The sequence below is a fragment of the Lampetra fluviatilis genome, chromosome 43 (genome assembly GCF_964198595.1).
Source record: "Lampetra fluviatilis chromosome 43, kcLamFluv1.1, whole genome shotgun sequence".
Lineage (NCBI taxonomy): Eukaryota > Metazoa > Chordata > Hyperoartia > Petromyzontiformes > Petromyzontidae > Lampetra > Lampetra fluviatilis.
Genome location: NC_136317.1, coordinates 3,763,001 through 3,781,273, shown reverse-complemented (window position 1 = coordinate 3,781,273; position 18,273 = coordinate 3,763,001). Strand labels below are relative to the sequence as shown.

Sequence of the window (18,273 nt, the reverse complement as noted above, 5' to 3'; positions counted from 1 at the left end):
TGTCACGCCGGTCCCTGTCGGGTTTCAGAATCGTTCTTTTTTGGGCAGAACAATGACGGCGATGGATTATAAACCGCTGCCGAAAACGAGTCAAACTGGGAAGGAGCATGCATCTGGAATAGAATGTAAGCCTCACACTGCTCCCACTAACTTTTGTTACCCTTGACCCACGATAGCATGCTTCACCATGTCGCGCTGCTGCCGACATCTCAAAATGCGGCAGCATTTGCCAGGACAAAACTGCCGACGTGGCTTGAGAAGGTCGAAACTGGTCCTGAGTTTACAGGCATCAACAAACGCTGCTGGAAAGAATTAAGTCTCCCGTAAGCTCCAAGGAAGGGTGATGGACTAAAAACATCATTTTCACGTGGCGACACGAAAGCAAATTACGTATCGTAGTATTACCCATAACAGCAGCGGCACATGTTGAGTTTGTTTATATAAGCGGCGACTTTGTATTTATTATGGCCTTTGACGACGGTCTGAGAGTACAAAAAGTATAAAACGTGACCGTAAACCCACTGCTTCGTTCAAGGCCGCCACCCGTTCGCAACGTTACCTTGGGAACTCCAATCCTTTTACAGGCGTTCAGGAAACTCTCCACGTTTTTTCTGCACTTAGTCATCGAGAGTTGCGGCTACAAAAAAAACACACAAACAAAAAATCACCACAGAGAGACGATCAGAATATGACAACAGGCTCTTGGACGTCAGCTGGTTTCGGAGCATCGAGGGCCTCGCAAGCCTTCCCATTGACCAAGCCCAGGGGTCGGCAACCAAAAAAACAAGAAGAGTAATTTATTTTAGACGTTACGAGATCCACCGGGAAATACGGTCGAGCGGCCCTGGTGTGGGGGTGGGGTGGTGTCGATGGGGGGGGGGGGGGGGGGAGCGGCGGGGGGGGGGCACGCACCACGGCGGGGGACGGCTCGTAGATGATGGGCACGGAGCGCGGGCGGACGTGATTGGCGAGGTTGCACAGCATCACCCCGTCCATGAGCGCCGAGCCCATGTCGAGGGGGAGGCACCGGTTCAGCCGCGACTCGATGTTCTGCGCACACGGCACCGTGGGGGCGCGCACGCAACGGCGTGAGCGGCAGGGACGCGACGGCTTGCGACGGCAACCGGCACAGCGCGTGACGCGACGCAAGGCGCCGGCACGAAACGCACCGCGGCAAGAAACGAGGATATCCACTTCCATTGCCGAATGAATGCGAACAAACAACTGTAATGTCTCGTAAAAAAAAACAACATTTCTCGCAGGTCATTTCTAGCAGACTTCTTAGATGTGTGCATGGGTACGACAATACGTCTGTTAGCGGATGTGTGTCGCTGGCCCAGTGATAGGCATGGTTGTGGGGAGCGGTAGTGTCGTTCGATTCCCGCTCACGACCAACCCCAGTGACGATTATATATCTGAACCGGTCCTGGGCCTCCTCCCCTAGGTCGACTCAGCCTCAAGCGAGTACCTGGTGAGGTGTGTAAAACCGCCTCCACTGGGAAGAGGAGGGCGGCCGGGCGTGCTGCTGGCCACCCACCTCCTCGTGTGCCGTGTCGGCCTTCAGAGGTGCCCGCTAACAGCACTTGCCCCGACAGTCTGTTGAGCCTATACAGGGGTCCGTTGTCTTTGTCCCTAGCACACCCCCCCCCCCACCCCCACCTATGCCTCACCTCCCTCAGCTGCTCGATGAGTTTGATCTCCTCCTTCATCTGCTCCATCTTCCTCCGCACAGTGAAGTTGGGGTTCTCCGGTAACAGCGGATGCAGCCGGCCCTTTTGCAGGCTGAACGCTGTGAACAAGACGAGTCAACGGATTGTATCCATCTGTGGATTTAATTTATGCTGTGGATTGAATCGATCTGCGGATTGAATCGAACTGTGTGGAGATTTTGAGTGTTATCCCACGTAATTAATGAAACCGATTACATTTAACAGGCATGTAACAATTTGGCCGTCTTACACATCACATTCATTTTTAACACATACAGCGACTCCGAGTAAGCGCAAGGGCAACTATGAACACCGCGGTATTAAATGAATGAAGTACCAATGAATGAATCAATGCGTCGTCGCATGCCCACAACTTAAAAAAACAATAACCAACACAATGCACATCCAGCACTTGACGAGCTCTGCTAGACACATGCGCCGTGCATACGTACTGGACGTTGAACTTCTTTCGCAGCATACGTAGCCAACCGTGATAATCGGAGGTGCCGGTGGGGGAAAGACACGGAGCGTTATAGGGTGGCGAATCCACACGGCGGAACCTCGCGTGCCATTATTGGCAACGGGGGAAGCAGGGGGGTGGCGGTGGAGCAGCTGGGAACACGCGGTTTTTGATCACCGTCGACCAGCGTGCCAGCACCACCCGAGCACCGCTAATCTCTCCCCGGCGCCGGTCAAAACGGATTCCGCTTCGGTCGCTCCGGACGGCAGCCATCCCCCCCCCCACCCCCCAAAACCACCTACCCTGAGAGTCGCCGGTCGGGGTGGCGGGGGAAGGACGGGGGGCTCCCCCCTCGGCGCCATTCTGCTGCCTCTGTGGCAGGGGGGGGCCGTTCACGCGTGCGGCGGCGGCTGCAACGGCGGGGCATGGCGCTGCTGGTGGCTGTGGCGGTGCGCTAGCGGGCGGTGGCGCAGCGGCTGATTTTAGGAGTGGGCGAGCGAGCGAGCAAGCGAGCGAGCGGGCAGCCGGGGAGAGTTCGAGGTGAGGGGGGGGGCATGCAAGGCAGGGCAGGGTTAGGGCAGCAGAAGGCAGGGCAGGCCAAACCAAAGCAAGACGGAAGCACGCAAAATCACGCACGCGTGTGTAGACGTTGTGTGTTTCAGGGATAAGGTGACCGATATTGAAAAATGGTTGCAGATCCCAGCACAGGAGTGAAGTGCATCATTTATAAGAGAATGGTGAAGGGAAGGTACAAGTTCAGAGTGCGAACACAGATGGAGTTTTGTTAAGTGTACTTGGATGGATTCAAAGGATCAGGTTGAAAAAGTGTCGAAATTCATTGTTCGAGTTCCGATGGAATTTCAGTTCAGGGGGCATGCAAGACACGGATCAAAGGGTAAGATGATAAAGATGGCGGCGTGAGGATTTTTACGTGATTGGTGGCGAAACAAGAGTTTTGCGGTCACAGTGTTTAAGTGCGTGTGAAATGGAGACATTTAAACACTGTTAGTAACCACAACACCTCGACGTTTGCTTTAGTCGGCACAATACACAAGCACAGGGCACACCGATGAACTCAAGCCGCGGTGCGTGGACGCGCGTTTAACGCCGGTGAAGCGCGCGCGCGCGCCGTACGAGTTCATACGCGCGACGTATGAACTGCGAGCGACCCGGAGCCCTACCTGAGCGTGGCTTGAGGCCAAACGGATGCCAGTCGCCACCGTGACTTGCCGCACGCTCCTGCGGGTGCGACACGCAGTCACAGCGCGGTCACAAAGCGATCACATTCACCGTCACAAAGCGGGCACATTGTGGTCGCCAAGCGGTTGTATCGCGGTCGATAATCTGACCGGGACGGCACGACCGCTCGCCAACGAGGGCAGCGGACGCTCTCCGCGGGTGAGCAACTACTCACCCGGTCTAACGGCCAGGGCACAGGTGACGTACGGTCAGATTGCGAGCCGTCAGGAGTCGAGTGTACTCGGCATGAAGGCGAGAAGGAGGTCGCCTGACACCACGAGTGGGTTAATGTGGGAAGCCTCACCTGTGCTGGTGGTGAGGACGAGGAGGCTCGTCCTCCTGAAGGACCACTGCAAGAGAGGAACGGCACACGTCAGAAGCTCACGACGTGATCGTGGATCAAACGTCAAGATCGTGCTCGCCCTCCTCAAGATCCTCCGTGAGACCTCTCCCCTTCTCACCGCTTCCCATTTATCTCCAATTCCCTTCCAGCACGCTCCCACCTAACCCCCGAACCCCCGTCTGTGTGATCGTGCCAGGAGTGTGCGGTCGTGCCGGGAGTGTGTGGTTATGCCAGGAGTGTGTAGTTGTGCCGGGAGTGTGTGGTTATGCAAGGGGTGTGAGGTCGTGCCGGGAGTGTGTGGTTGTGCCAGGAGTGTGTAGTTGTGCCGGGAGTGTGTGGTTATGCAAGGGGTGTGAGGTCGTGCCGGGAGTGTGTGGTTGTGCCAGGAGTGTGTAGTTGTGCCGGGAGTGTGTGGTTATGCAAGGGGTGTGAGGTCGTGCCGGGAGTGTGGCTACGTGGTCGTGGATGTGCCTTGTGGTCATGTGCTCGGCGAGTGCTGCCGTGTCTGGCGGGTGTGTCGCTCACTTGCTTGCCGCGGCGGTGCCGGACGCCCCTCCCTGTCCGGCCGCCATGGCGTGCTGAGACGATGGACTTGCGCTGCGGGCGGGGGAGCGCAAACGGTGCCGTCAGACAGACACTCCGACTCAATCGACCGTGCTTAACGAGCACGCCGCCACTTTCCACGGTGACAATCGTGACGGTGGCGGCGATGGGCGTTGTCATCGACGACGACCACGGCAGCGTTGGTGTGGCGGCGTACCGGTCTCCTCCGTTGTCCCCGCCGGCCTGCGGCTCCCCCTCGGGGATGGAGTCCATCTTCGCGAGTTTCCTGTGCGCGTCCGCGCTGCCCTGCTCTCCGCTCGACGCCCCTTCCCACTGCACAGAGCCGCTCCTGGGACAAAGACAAAGAACCCAACCCCCCCCCCGTACAGCCTCAACAAACTGTAGAGGTTAGCGGGCACCTATAAAGGCCGGGACGGCACACGAGGGGGTGTGGTTAGCCGACACCACGCCTGGCCACCTTTGTCTCCCGAGTGGCTATGTTCACACGTCGCACCAGGTGCTCATTTGAGGCAGAGTCGACCGAGGGGAGGCCCAGCGCCGATTGAGATAAATCGTCTTTGGTGTCGGCCGTGAGCGGGAATCGAAGTCCGGTCGCTGGGACAAGACACAGAGCCATGCACGTGCCATACACGCGCCACACACGTGCCACACACGTGCCACACGCGCGCGCTCGCTCACACCCTCCTCCTTCCGCTCAGCCGCCACTGCCAAAACAAGTCAGACAAAGCAGTCTGCCGTGCGCGCGCACCGAAAGCCATCTCTAACCAAACTCTTGCGCGCAGACGTACAAGTCGTTATTCATCCAGCTGTACGCGGGAGAGAGCAAGCGAACTCCTTTGTGTCACAGGTCACAAGACGAGGCCTGGCGCCCGCACGCGCAGTCTCCACCCCCCCCAACTACTGGCTCCACGAAACCCACAACCAAAAACCACGGCCATCTCTACGGCTCAAACCGTGGCACGCCACAGCGCTTGCGTCCACGCCGATCTTCCCCCCCCCCTCTCGTCCGCGAACATTTCACGCTGCCGTTAAGGGATTTACAAAACGCTCACCGGTGGGGCTCCATGGCGGGCGGCTCGCGCGAGTTCGACGTGGCCTCCGTCCTGCCCTGCAAGCAGACAGGAGACGTCAGACAAATATCCCCCGAGTAGCCTCAACAAACTGTTGGGGCAAGTGCTGCTAGCGAGCTGCACCGATGAAGGCCGCCACGGCACACGATGTGGAGGGTGGTCAGCGCCACGCCCCGGCAGCCTTTGTCTCCCCAGTGGCGATGTTTACACACCGCACCAGGCACTCATTTGAGGCCGAGTCGACCTAGGAGAGGCCCATGACCGGGAATCGAACTCGGGGTCGCAGGGTTCGTAGCGTGGCGCATTAACCGCTGCACTAACGCTCCCTAAAGGAGGCATCACTTAAAAAAATAGCTTTAAAACTAATTTCTTGTTGTGTTTAGTTTTCCATAATACAAGTTTGTTTGGGTTACATCGCGTAAACATAGAAATGTGTCGTTAAACACGCCACCACCCAACACAGCCAATTAGTAAGGTTTGTCGCGTAAATTTGCTGCGTCGGGTGGTGGCGGGTTTAACGACACATTTATATATTTACGCGATCTAACTAAAAAAACCTGTATTATGGATGATATTGGTCGCCAAAGCCTGTGTGTTAAACTGTGTTTAGTTTGTTGTCCTTTCCCCCCGCACCTCCGATTAGCACGGTTGGCTACGTTACGGTGCAACAGAAACAACTTCAACACACGTGCAGCACAACACACGTGCAGCACAACACACGTGCAGCACAACACACGTGCAGCACAACACACGTGCAGCACAACACACGTTCAACATACGTACAGCACAGAAAAGAAGTTCAACACAGGTGCATACACACGGCCACGACAACCGGGCCCCGCAAACGGCGCCCCGTCGCCGTGACGTTGCTCGCTTTCGCCGGTTTTGTTGAAAGCGAGCGAGATGATTCGCTTCAGGAGGGGACGCACCGCGACGTGGCCTGGGAGAGCGGCAGACATTGGCTCCTTGACCGGCACCCCGGCGGCCTCGCGAGCGCTTGCTGCGTCGTGTTCGTGGCGTGCGCCTGTCAAGAAAAAAAACAACGCACGTCCTGTGAGTCGCGACGCGCGAGTCTTCGATTGCCCGTCGACGGTTCCCGGATTTCTGCGCGCAGCTCTGGCTAGAAAAGCGTTCGATGTGGCCGCTCCGAAGCGCTTCGTCTCTTGGCGTCCACCACCCTGCCGTCTTGGTCCTCAATGAAACGACACTACTGAGATATTATTACGTTGTTGTTTTTAAATCCGCAATTGTGGAATGCTCCGATGTCGTCTGCCAGCCGAGTCGCCGCCAAAAACAGAGCTCCTTAGCTCTTTGGGTTTTACTCGGTGCCAAATAACCTTCTGATTATCTTCTTTAACGGAATGCAACATGTCAACTACGTCAACTCCGATGACGTGTTGCTAAATGCAGTTGCGAGGATTGTTCCTCACCGCTGAGATAAACAACAATTGGTGCGTTGTTTAACGCCTGTAGCATGCTGGAGGGTTCCCGAGTGACATCGATTTGATCAGATAACAATCACGGGCGTAGCTGTGGAGAAAATGAACAACAAAGTAGATGAGACAAACGATGCGTCTCCATGCATCCGTCTCAAAACGTGCCCAACGGCCTTCTGGGAGAGCATATCATGGCTCAACACGAAGCGCTGCAGCGGTCCCCCAAGCAGACCCGACGACGGATCGCGGGAGTTGGTGAAAGCATCGGCGCGGACCTTACCGGGAGCCGAACCGTTCACCAGGGGCGGCTGCTTCTCCTCCTCCTCCACCACCACTGAGGAGGAGCAGGGGGGGGGCGGCGATGCCGGCGCCGGATCGGAGGTGGCCGACTTCTTCGGCGACTCCGCACACGGCTCCTCCTCGGTCTGTGGCGCCAGCGGACGCACGCACGCGGGAAAAACCGCACCGAGCCCATATGGCATGAGTGTGCCTGTTAAACCCCCCCCAACTGTTTTGACGCGAGATATTCAAATTTTTCTGCACGGTAGGGGGCACAGGTGGTGCATCGGGGGGCCAGTCGTCTCAGTCAGTCGAGCCATGGCGCCTGCTGGGTCTGTCCCGTGACCTTCTGCCAGCGGGCGTTCCGACACTTCACGTGGCCTTAACGTGCAAATAAGCCTGGCACAAGCGCAATGGTAATGTCACCGCCACTTAGTGGCGAATGGTGGTTTGGTGTTGTTTGACGCAGGTCACCCATGTAAAAGAGAATCGAGGCCTCGGTGGGCTACTGTGCGTATATCTACAGCCATTTTGTCAATCCACTGCTGGACCAGTGCCTCCCCCCCCCCACTCCGCGCGGGCTGCGGGGGCGTTTTTTGACATTGTCGGCGAAGGCGGAAAGTAAATGTGGGAGCACAGAAGAACAGCACAACAATGGATTTCGCTGCACCGCCCTCTACTGCCCACCACGTAAAGCCTGCGACCCTATGACCACCTGCGGGCGCATGGTGGTCATTACCGCGTGAAATAAAGCCGACTATCATGACGACGGTGACGATGGCAATGACGACAACGACGACAACGACGACAGGACAGACGTTACGTAAGAAGCCGGCATCAGCAGCGGGCCAGCGCCGCACCCCAATATTTGTCATCGCTGGCCAGCCGCCGGGAGTGGGGGGGGGGGTTTATTTTTCCCGGAAGGGCCCCGACTGACCTACGTGGGAGGGAGGGGGGGGCGGTCACCTCGTAAAACAAAAACGCCGGGTCGGTGACGAATGGACGCTCACCTCAAACCTCTTGTCGCCGCTGTCGCTCACGATGCCCGAATCTGGCCTCCAGCTGCGCTCGCGAACTGAATCCTCCACGCTGAGTTGGTGGGACGCAGGAACACGCGCGCACACACACACGCGAGCACACACACACGCGAGCACACACACACGCGAGCACACACACACGCGAGCACACACACACGCGAGCACACACACACGCGAGCACACACACACGCGAGCACACACACGCGCGCACACACACACGCGAGCACACACACACGCGCGCACACACACGCGAGCACACACACGCGCGCACACACACACACACACACGTCGCGCGGACAAAACAACAACAGCAAAATCGATTGGTGCAGGGGGGACATATTTGAACGTGTCTTGCGCCTCCCCTAGGTCGACTCGGCCTTAAACGAGTGTCTTTCACGAGCTCCTTTTATGGTACAGTGGGGAGCCAGTAGTGTAGTGGTCAGCGCGCTGCGCTACAAACACGGTAACCCGAGTTCGATGCCCGTTCATGGCCAACACGTGACGATTATCTGAATCGGTCCTGGGCCTCCCCTAGGTCGACCCAGCCACAAATGCGTACCTGGTGCGGTGTGTGAAATCATCGCCACTGCGGAGACAAAGGCGGCCGAGTGGGATATTGCCCGCACAGCCCCTCGTGCGCCTTGACGGCCTTCATAGGTGCTCGCTGACACCACAGCACTTGCCCCAACAGTCTCTTGAGACTATCCGGGGATCTTTGTCTTTTGACACTCACCAGCTGTCCACGAAACGCTTGGGGATGGGGCGTTTGAGCTGCTCGGGCGTCTCGAAGGGCTCGTAGCGGCCCTCGATGCGGCACGCCTCCACCGTCAGGAACTTCATGATGTGCACCTTGCCCTTGACGCACACCTGCACGGGCCCCGCACATGCCAAGACACACGCACGCCCACCCCGCCACGGCGGTGAGCAACCCAGGAGGCCACCCCCCCCCCCCGCGCCCCCCCCCCCGCCAACCTCGCAAAATCCCTCGTCTCCAAACGACAGGTTTATCCCAAATGGCCGCTGCTAGACTCCCACGCCCGCAAATCGAGAACCACGTTTGTAATCGTCACGGTCCAAATTTGCCAAATTTCATTAAATTACCCGCAAATTACTTGGTGGGAATAAAGTTTGGCAGGACCCTCCTGAGAAAGAGTCGCGTGACTCGGCAAGCCTTTCCTGGGAAAGCAAGCGTAACAGCCCATGTCGATGCCGCGGTGGCTGAGATGTTAACTACCTCACCTGGTATACAGGAGTTCGTGGGTTCGATCCCGCCTGTTTATTTGGACTTTGCACGTTCTCCCCGTGTTCCCGTGGATTTTTCTCTAGGTCCTCCGGTTTTTCCCTCCACATTTAGAAACAACTTGCGTTTTGAGTATTTGGCTGCTATACATATCCACGCTGTAAGTCACTTAGTTGAGCTATCATTTGTGGACAGGTCGCTTCTGAAAAAGAAGCTATATAGCTCAGTGGGGGCCTTACCTGGTAAAATAACAAAAAATTGTTTAGTTTAAATGCTAATGACAAGAACAGCAACCAAGTAGCCACGATTTCAGCTCACGGCGGTTGCTGTCGTTTTCCATTACAACCGGCGGCAGCTCCTGCGGAGAAGGGCCCAGCTAGCGATGCCCCGGGGGGGAGGAGGAGGGGGGTAGGAACACGCACCTGGGCGGGGGGCAGACGCAGCGGGTTGTTGTCCAGCTGGATGACCTGCAGGCTGCGCAGCCGGCGGTAGCACAGCGGGATCTCCGTCACGCGGTTGCACGCAAAGTCCAGCGAGACGAGGGGCAGCCGTGACAGCTCTGCAAAGCGCGCGGGGACGGGCACAGGGGGCACGGGCGGCGGTTTGGGTTTTCATGCCGGGCGGAGCAAAGGTGGCGCTGCTTGCCTGCTGAGTTATGCTGGGAGGTCCTGGGTAACGGAGAGTGGTGCTGGAGGTGCTGGGTGATGTTGCGTGACGCAGGGTGGTGCAGGATGGGGCTGGGTGGTGCTACGTGCTGCAGAGTGGTGCAGGATTGGGCTGGGGGATGTTGAGTGGTGCTGAGTGGTGCTGGGTGGTGCAGGATGGGGCTAGGTGTTTCTGGGTGGTGCAGGATTTGGGCTGGGTAGTGCAGGGTGGTGTAGGGTGGTGCAAGGTGGTTCTGGGTGACACAAACAGAAGTATGAGCTGGTATTGGGTAAGGGAGTGGTACGGAGCGGCACGGAGCGTGCCAGCTTTTCACAAGATTACAACCGGCGTCGCTGGCCGGCGTTGCGGGGCATGGCGGGACGCGGTGAGCTGCGGCGAGCTGCCCCCGCGGTGCGCGTACCGTCCGGCAAGCAGGTGAGCCGGTTGCGCCGCACGTTCAGCTCTCGCAGGAGGACGAGCGACCCCATCTCGGGCGGCAGGACCTCCAACTCGTTGCAGCTCACGTCCTGTGCGACAGTCACAAAATACAAATATCCCCCCCCCCGGTAACAGCCTGAACAGACTGTCGGGGCACTCTATGAAGGCCGCAACGGCACACGAGGGGGTGGTGTGGCCGGCACTACGCCCGGCCGCCTTTGTCTCCCCAAGCGGCGATGTTTGCACACCGCACCAGGTACTCATTTGAGGCAGAGTAGATCTAAGGGAGGGCCAGGACCGGTTCAGATAACAGTCGCTGGTGTTGATCGTGATAGGGAATCGAATTCGGGGTCGGCGGTTTCACAGCACAGCGAGCCGACCGCTGCACTACCGCTCCAACAACAACAACAACCGCCATTCGCCACTAAGTGGCGGTGACGTCACCACGACGCTTGTGCCAGGCCATGTGCACCCTGAGGCCACGTGAAGTGTCGAACGCCCGCTGGCAGGAGGTCACGGGGCAGACCCAGGTGCCACGGGTCGACTGACCGAGATGACCGAGATGACTGGCTGATGCACCACCTGTGCCACGAGAGGGGGCCGCAAGGCACTACCGCTCCACACACACACACACACGCACGCAGGCAAGCACGCACACGCGTGGGGGAAACCAGGCAGCAGCTACCAACTCATCAAAGCGTAAAGTTGCAAAACATATATCCGACGATAAATTTGCCGGGTTGTTGGCAACACTGCAACCATCGCCAGTCACGTTGCCGTTACACGCAGCGGCCACGAGAGGGGGCCGCAAGGCACGCAATGGCTGCACGTGGACAGACAAGACAGACAGCCCTTCGACAATCCACTGCTGGATGAGGGCTCTTCCAAGGCCATCGACTGGAGGAATCCGATGAGCTACAAAGCTCTTTTCACAGATGTCCAAGGGCTCGGCCCGAGCTTCGGCAGGTTGGTTAAGAGCGGGTAAGGTCAAGGAGGGGGGAGCAGCGAGGGCATCGTAGTGTGGAACAACAATGGATATAATGCTAATTCTAGATTTTAAGCTTTCGTGACTGCAAGGATGCATACTCTTAGTTTTTTCGGTAAAGTCACTTGGGTAAAAATTGAAATTAAAATTAATAAAAGTAAAATAATAAAAATCACGACCTCACTTGATACAGCAAATCTGGCTGTGACGGTCCCACCTGATGATGGAGACTTGTGTTGCCTCCGAAACGTCGTCATTTTTATTAACTTATTTTTATTAATTTTAACTTCATTTTTTACCTACGTGACTTTACCGAAAAAACTAAGAGCATGATATCTTGCTAGTCGCCACGCGGCCTCGCGGCTTACGGCAAATATATCAAGCAATACCACACATATGCTTGGTTCTTCCGGTCAAGTCACGTAGAACAGAAATAATAAAATAATAAAAATATAAAACAATAAAATGATCACGACGTTTCGACTGCAACACAAGCAATCATCGTCAGGTGTGAAATCCACAGCAAAAAAATTTGAAAAAAGTGGCGTTTTTTTTCCTTAAATCAAAATGCAATACCACACGGTTTGGATTTATATAGGACAGTGTCTAAATGCAAACACATCTCAAGATGCTGCATGGAAACAGTGGGCATGTTTATTTTGTAGAGATGCAGTCCCGTCAGACAGGAAAAAACAGGGGGAGTTGGCAGTACAGATGACTGGGGGGGCAGGGAAAGGTGGTTCTAGACAACAGGGGCAGCAGAGGAGAATGAGCGAACTCCCACTGAGTGGCGATTGACTCTATGGCTGGAGCGCTGTGATGTGTGCAGGGAGAGCAGAGTGAGCCGAGAGGAAAGGCGAGCGAGTACATGGGAGTGGGGGGATCTTGAATGCACCGCAGTCGTGAGATGTTAACTCCCTCGCCTGGTATACAGGAGGTTGTGGGTTCGATCCCGACCCTGACGCCTGCTGTATAATTTGGAGTTTGCGTGTCTCTCTCTCTCTCTCCGTGGTCGCGTGGATTTCTCTTCGGGTCCTCCGGTTTTTCCCTCCACATTTAGAGTCAACAGCACGCGCTTTAAGGGTTTTTGGCCGCTATAAATGTCCACACGGATAAGCACACTTTCTTGAGCCATGAATTGTGGCCAGGCCGAACTGTATAGCTCAGTGATTAAAGGTGCGATCTTGAAATCCATCCGGGATGGGGGATTGAGAGCCGGCGGAGGGATTGTGGCGAAGTGGTCTCGTTCACGGGGGTCGGGTAAACATCATCCCACGCTCGTCAGCAGAGCGGCCAAACTGTCTTGTTTGGTTGAACCTCTTTTGCACCGGACGTAGCCAACCGTGCTAATCGGAGGTGCCGGGCAAAGGGCAACAAACTCATTCCAGTTCATTTGCCGCCGACGATTTGACGCGGAGCGGTGCCGACCGCGGGACCCGCTGGTCGAGGGAGGAGCCGACACCGCCGGGTGGTGGTGGTGGTGGTGCGTGTACGCGTGTGTTTATTAAACGGGAACATTGGAGCTTTTCATGCGGACGTAACGCGACTTGACGCGAATGTCTAAAAGGAGGCTGGCTAAAAAAACACGCCAAGTCGGCGTATAAAGAGGCCGGGTGGCAGGGAGGGAGGGCCAGAGAGAAACGGCTCCCTGGCGAAAAATAAAAAAAAAGATCTCAGTTTTGACTTGGTGGTTTCACGGCACCGCGGCTTGTTAAACCAGGACAATAATAACCAAAGCGAGCATTTCAAAGGCCAAGCCGGGCGGCGCGGGCGGCGATCTCCGCATTTGGGAGATTCCCGCGCCGAACAAAATCGCGGGTTAGCGGGCCTCCAGCCGCTACCCCGCTAGCGGCGCGCGGCATTCCCCACGGAGGAAGGCCAGGAATCGTCCACGCGCCATCTGTGCCCCGCAGATTCACACAGGACCACCCCCCCCTCCACTCCGAGTGCAGAACAAGCCGAACATTCGGCGGGGGGGGGGGACGTGAGGCAGGGGAGAGGGGTGGGCAGGAGGGGGGTACAGGAACCGACCCCACACCATCACCCCATCATCACCGCGCCCCACGCTCGCTCCCCTGAGAATCTTCCCCTAAACCGGCCCCTCCGACAGGGCGGCCGTGTGTTCGATTCCCAGCGGTGCCCTTCATCAACGGACCACGTGAAGCAGGAACGGCGGCATCCGTAGCTACAGCAGCGGCGGGGATGTTATAACAAGGTCCCGTTTAGATGAAATATCTAGCTTGCTTTTATACCCTTGGTGGACGCGAGACATCTTATAAGGAGTAGTGTGTCTGGTTGAAGCCGAGACGTCATCCAATCGTGTGTGTCAGAATTGACGATTTACATTTGATGCGAATGTTATGCTAACGTTACAGATTGGTTAACGGCATGAACAAAAGAAACAGAAAACGAGAAACAATACTATGGAAATACAAGGAAAGAGACAAAAACAATCATTTATTCTTCACTCGAATCATCGCCGCGAATCGTGACGATTCACTCAACTGCTCAGGGGGAGCTGCATCGTTAACTCATAACACCCCGAATGAATACGCATATCCAACGACTTACGATTACCCGTCACGATTCGGCGTCGCAAATTCGATTAAAAAGTTCCTTGCAAAAGGTTTCTATTTGGTGTTTGAACATCTTAACACCTGTTTCGTTAACAGAAAGGGTAAAACCTGCTCTTATTTTTTCAGAAAAAGTTTTCATCACTTTAAACGTCATATTCCTTCGTCGCGCGTGGACCTTTTACGTGAACCCCAAGGCGTGCTTGTCGATCGTGAGCATGACACATCCACGAGCGGACGAGATCGACAGTGCGGGTTGCTGACGACAAGGAGCATAGATCTTGAAGCACGGGAGTATTGTACAACAACGGGCTGCAAAACAACAACCCGCAGTTGATGGCGGCCACCCATCCAAGCAATATCCACGGCTCAACTTCCGAGAACCACTCGCATTATTCACGACGATTCGGTCGCGAGGCCCTAACGCAACGATGAAAAAAGCGCAGTCAGGATGCCACCCCGAGACTCCTTGAGACCGCACGCGAAGGCTCGCGCCGGGCTAGGGCCCAGACCGAACGCCGCCCCTCCGTCACCCACCTCCGGTGAGGCCCTACGGAGGTCAGCCTCATTACAGGGTCACGGCGGTCACGTAAGCGCATTCCTCGCGGCCGCAACGCTCGCCACCGCCACCGCTGGCATGCGCATGCCCCGTGCGTGCTCGGAGCCCCCTGTACGAGGCAGCGCGAGCGAGCGTCACTCCCGTCGGAAGCTCTGGGAATGACATTTGACCCTTCCGACTTTGCGGCACGTGGCGGCTGGAGCCGCCTGCTGCAAGGTGGTTTACTGGCCGGGTGTTTGCCCCCGGAGGCCATTGGGGGGTGGGGGTCACACTGGTCCGAACACAACAACATCGGTCACCGGACGAAGCATCGCTGAGCTTTAGCAAAGGAGTTATCGAACGTTCATTGACTTTTTATGAACTCCAGACAGACTGCGATGTCGATTTTCTGAGCAGGCTATCTGGTTACTGGTGCGATAGGACAAGAGGTTAAGAACCATCCAAACTTCTTAACTTCACTCAAATAGCATAGGCAACTACATCAACTGCCTAGCGTAACAATCTGGCCAGCTTGATGTTGTTGGTTGACGTTGCTGGTGTCCAGTTATCTCAAGAGGAATGGTGTAAGAAATCTAAAACCTTGGAATGTATTGTGTGAAATGCATGGCTATAAGGGCGCCATGGTGGCGAGATGTTAGCTCATTCGCCTGGGTATGCTGCAGGTCATGGGTTCGATCCCGACCCTGACGCCTGTTGTATATTTGCAGTTTGCGTGTCTCTCTCTCCCTGTGGTCGTGTGATTTTTCACTGCTCCATCCGGTTTCCCCCTCCACATTCAGAAACAAAGTGCGTTTATAATATTTGGCTGCTATAAATTTCGCTTCCGAAAAAGCAGCTGGATAGCTCAGTGGGCCTTACCTGGTAGAATGAAAAATAGTTGAGTAGTTTAATAGTTTTTTTGTAAGGTTTTGTTTTTGGCAGATCATTTGTTTTATCGAGAAGCGCTGTTTATTTTAAACTCGATGCGTGTTGCTGTTGTCTTGCGAAAGTTCCAGCGCTGAACCTTTTGCACACAGTCCACGCGTTTCACCCCCAGATCTCATTTTCAAAGGGACTTTTGTATCAATTGGTTCTCACAGATGGTTACAGGGAAAGGCACATCATCACGTATGTAAGAACACGTGACGAAGATGTTCAACAGGGTGATGCCATCACACTGATGGTGGTGAGGTCCACAAATAGTGGTGGTGATGACATGTATAGGTTGATGATGGTGGCGATGTGTATGAACAGTGCCAGTGGTGAACGTGGGGGATGTGTATGGATTGTGATGGTGATGATGCGTATAGACGGTGATGGAGGTGATGATGGAGATGGTGGTGATGTGTATGGATGGTGATGATCGTTATGGTGTCAGTGTGTATAAACGTTCATGGCAGTGATGATGGAGATGGGTATGAATGGTGATGATAGTTATGGTGGTGATGTGCATGGACGGTGATGGCGGTGGTGATGATGGCGGTGGCGATGTTTATGGATGGTGGTGGTGATGTGTATGGATGGTGATGGCGTTGGTGGTGATGATGGCGGCGATGTGTATGGATGGTGATGGCGTTGGTGGTGATGATGGCGGCGATGTGTATGGATGGTGATGGCGGTGATGTATATGGACAGTGATGGTGGCGGTGGTGTGTATGGATGGCGATGGTGGTGGTGTGTATGGACGGTGATGGTGGTGGTGATGTGTATGGACGGTGGTGTTGGTGGTGGTGATGATGGCGATGGTGGTGGTGTGTATGGACGGTGATGGTGGTGGTGATGTGTATGGACGGTGGTGATGGTGGTGGTGATGATGGCGATGGTGGTGGTGTGTATGGACGGTGATGGTGGTGGTGGTGTGTATGGATGGTGATGGCGTTGGTGGTGATGATGGCGGTGATGTGTATGGATGGTGATGGCGGTGATGTATATGGACAGTGATGATGGCGGTGATGTGTATGGACGGTGATGGTGGTGGTGGTGTGTATGGACGGTGGTGATGGTGGCGATGTGTATGGACGGTGGTGTTGGTGGTGGTGATGATGGCGATGGTGGTGGTGTGTATGGACGGTGATGGTGGTGGTGATGTGTATGGACGGTGGTGATGGTGGTAGTGATGATGGCGATGGTGGTGGTGTGTATGGACGGTGATGGTGGTGGTGATGTGTATGGACGGTGGTGATGGTGGCGATGTGTATGGACGGTGATGGTGGTGGTGATGTGTATGGACGGTGTTGGTGGTGTTGTTGTTGTGTATGAGAGCCCACCAGCTCCAGCAGGCTGCACAGCTGTCCGATGTTGGGTGGCAAGGCACCGATCTTGTTGTTGCTCAGCACCAGGACCTTGAGCATGGGCAGCTTGCACACGTGGACGGGCAGTGAGCCCAGCTGGTTGCGGCTGTCACACGACAAGACAAAGACAAAGGTTCCCCGTACAGCCTTAAAATGTTGAAGAGGCAAGTGCTATTAGCGAGCACCTATGAAGACCGGCACGGCAAACGAGGGGGCGGGTGACCAACACCACGCCCGGTCGCCTTTGTCTTCCCAGCGGCGATGTTTACACACCGCACTGGTTACTGGTTTCAGGCCGAGTCGACCAAGGGTAGAGGCCCAGTACCGGTTCAGATAATCGTCACTGGTGCCCACACACGTACACTGTATATAACACCCACACACACACACACTCAACCCCTTCTGTCGCCGGCAGAGTTAATTACTGCCCGTCCTCGCACACTGAAAAAAACTGAAATTTTAATGAGAAAGGGTTTTGGTTTTATTTGTGCGGTGGGAGGAGCACGGGGGGGTGTGGGAGCGAAGTCCCTTCTCTCTCGCCAAGCACGCGGAGTCACCAGGCGCCCGCCGTGGAGGTAGTTTCTTCCCGTTGGGGAGAAACAAAACAAAAAACCCCGTTGTCGGCTTGCTTAAACGTGTGTTCGTTTGGCGAAGAGTGTCGTATTATTACGGTGTAAAAGTACAAAAAGCATCTCTCTCCGCTTAGCAACTCATTGTATCTCTGGAATCTGTCCTGGGGGTGAGGTTGGAAGAGGCAGGCAAGCGCTGGCGATGGTGCTCGCACATTAAAGAGGCAGAGGGCACGGGCTGCCTAAACAGGTCCCGTCTCAACAGTTCAACCCCGCAAAGGGTTTGCAATGCAATGGTGAGGACGACGCACGCTCGGGAGAGAGGCACACGGTGGAAAGACGTGGTTTTGGCTGTCATGAAAAAGTCAGAGCGGGGCAAGGGCAGGATACGTTGCTGGTCAAGGCCCAGAGTTGCCGAGCCGACCGTGTTGAGAAGCTGGTTCGGGAGCTGTTGTTCGGGAGCTGTTGTTCGGGAGCTGTTGTTCGGGAGCTGTTGTTCGGGAGCTGTTGTTCGGGAGCTGTTGTTCGGGAGCTGTTGTTCGGGAGCTGTTGTTCGGGAGCTGTTGTTCGGGAGCTGTTGTTCGGGAGCTGTTGTTCGGGATCTGTTGTACGAGATCTGTTGTTCGGGATCTGTTGTTCGGGATCTGTTGTTCGGGAGCTGTTGTTCGGGAGATGTTGTTCGGGAGCTGTTGTTCGGGAGCTGTTGTTCGGGAGCTGTTGTACGGGAGCTGTTGTTCGGGAGCTGTTGTTCGGGAGCTGTTGTTCGGGAGCTGTTGTACGGGATCTGTTGTTCGGGATCTGTTGTTCGGGATCTGTTGTTCGGGATCTGTTGTTCGGGATCTGTTGTACGGGATCTG

General features: G+C 55.6%; 1 protein-coding gene across 2 annotated transcripts in view; it reads right to left on the bottom strand.

Moving 5' to 3' along the window:
- Nucleotides 1–18,273, bottom strand: part of LOC144947028 (leucine-rich repeat and calponin homology domain-containing protein 1-like) — a 61,419-nt gene that overhangs the window by 9,198 nt on the left and 33,948 nt on the right. The window contains exons 3-18 of one of the 2 annotated variants that reach the window (XM_078876167.1): nt 16,824–16,953; nt 10,444–10,549; nt 9,800–9,936; nt 8,871–9,004; nt 8,111–8,189; nt 7,102–7,246; nt 6,315–6,409; nt 5,368–5,423; nt 4,512–4,643; nt 4,277–4,348; nt 3,713–3,758; nt 3,351–3,408; nt 2,472–2,645; nt 1,671–1,789; nt 913–1,050; nt 560–637 (exon numbers count right to left, since the gene is read on the bottom strand). In XM_078876167.1, the coding sequence (XP_078732293.1) occupies nt 560–637; nt 913–1,050; nt 1,671–1,789; nt 2,472–2,645; nt 3,351–3,408; nt 3,713–3,758; nt 4,277–4,348; nt 4,512–4,643; nt 5,368–5,423; nt 6,315–6,409; nt 7,102–7,246; nt 8,111–8,189; nt 8,871–9,004; nt 9,800–9,936; nt 10,444–10,549; nt 16,824–16,953 (1,699 nt within the window). The remainder of the gene's footprint in view (nt 1–559; nt 638–912; nt 1,051–1,670; nt 1,790–2,471; nt 2,646–3,350; nt 3,409–3,712; nt 3,759–4,276; nt 4,349–4,511; nt 4,644–5,367; nt 5,424–6,314; nt 6,410–7,101; nt 7,247–8,110; nt 8,190–8,870; nt 9,005–9,799; nt 9,937–10,443; nt 10,550–16,823; nt 16,954–18,273) is intronic. The other variant, XM_078876168.1, reaches the window with a different exon arrangement.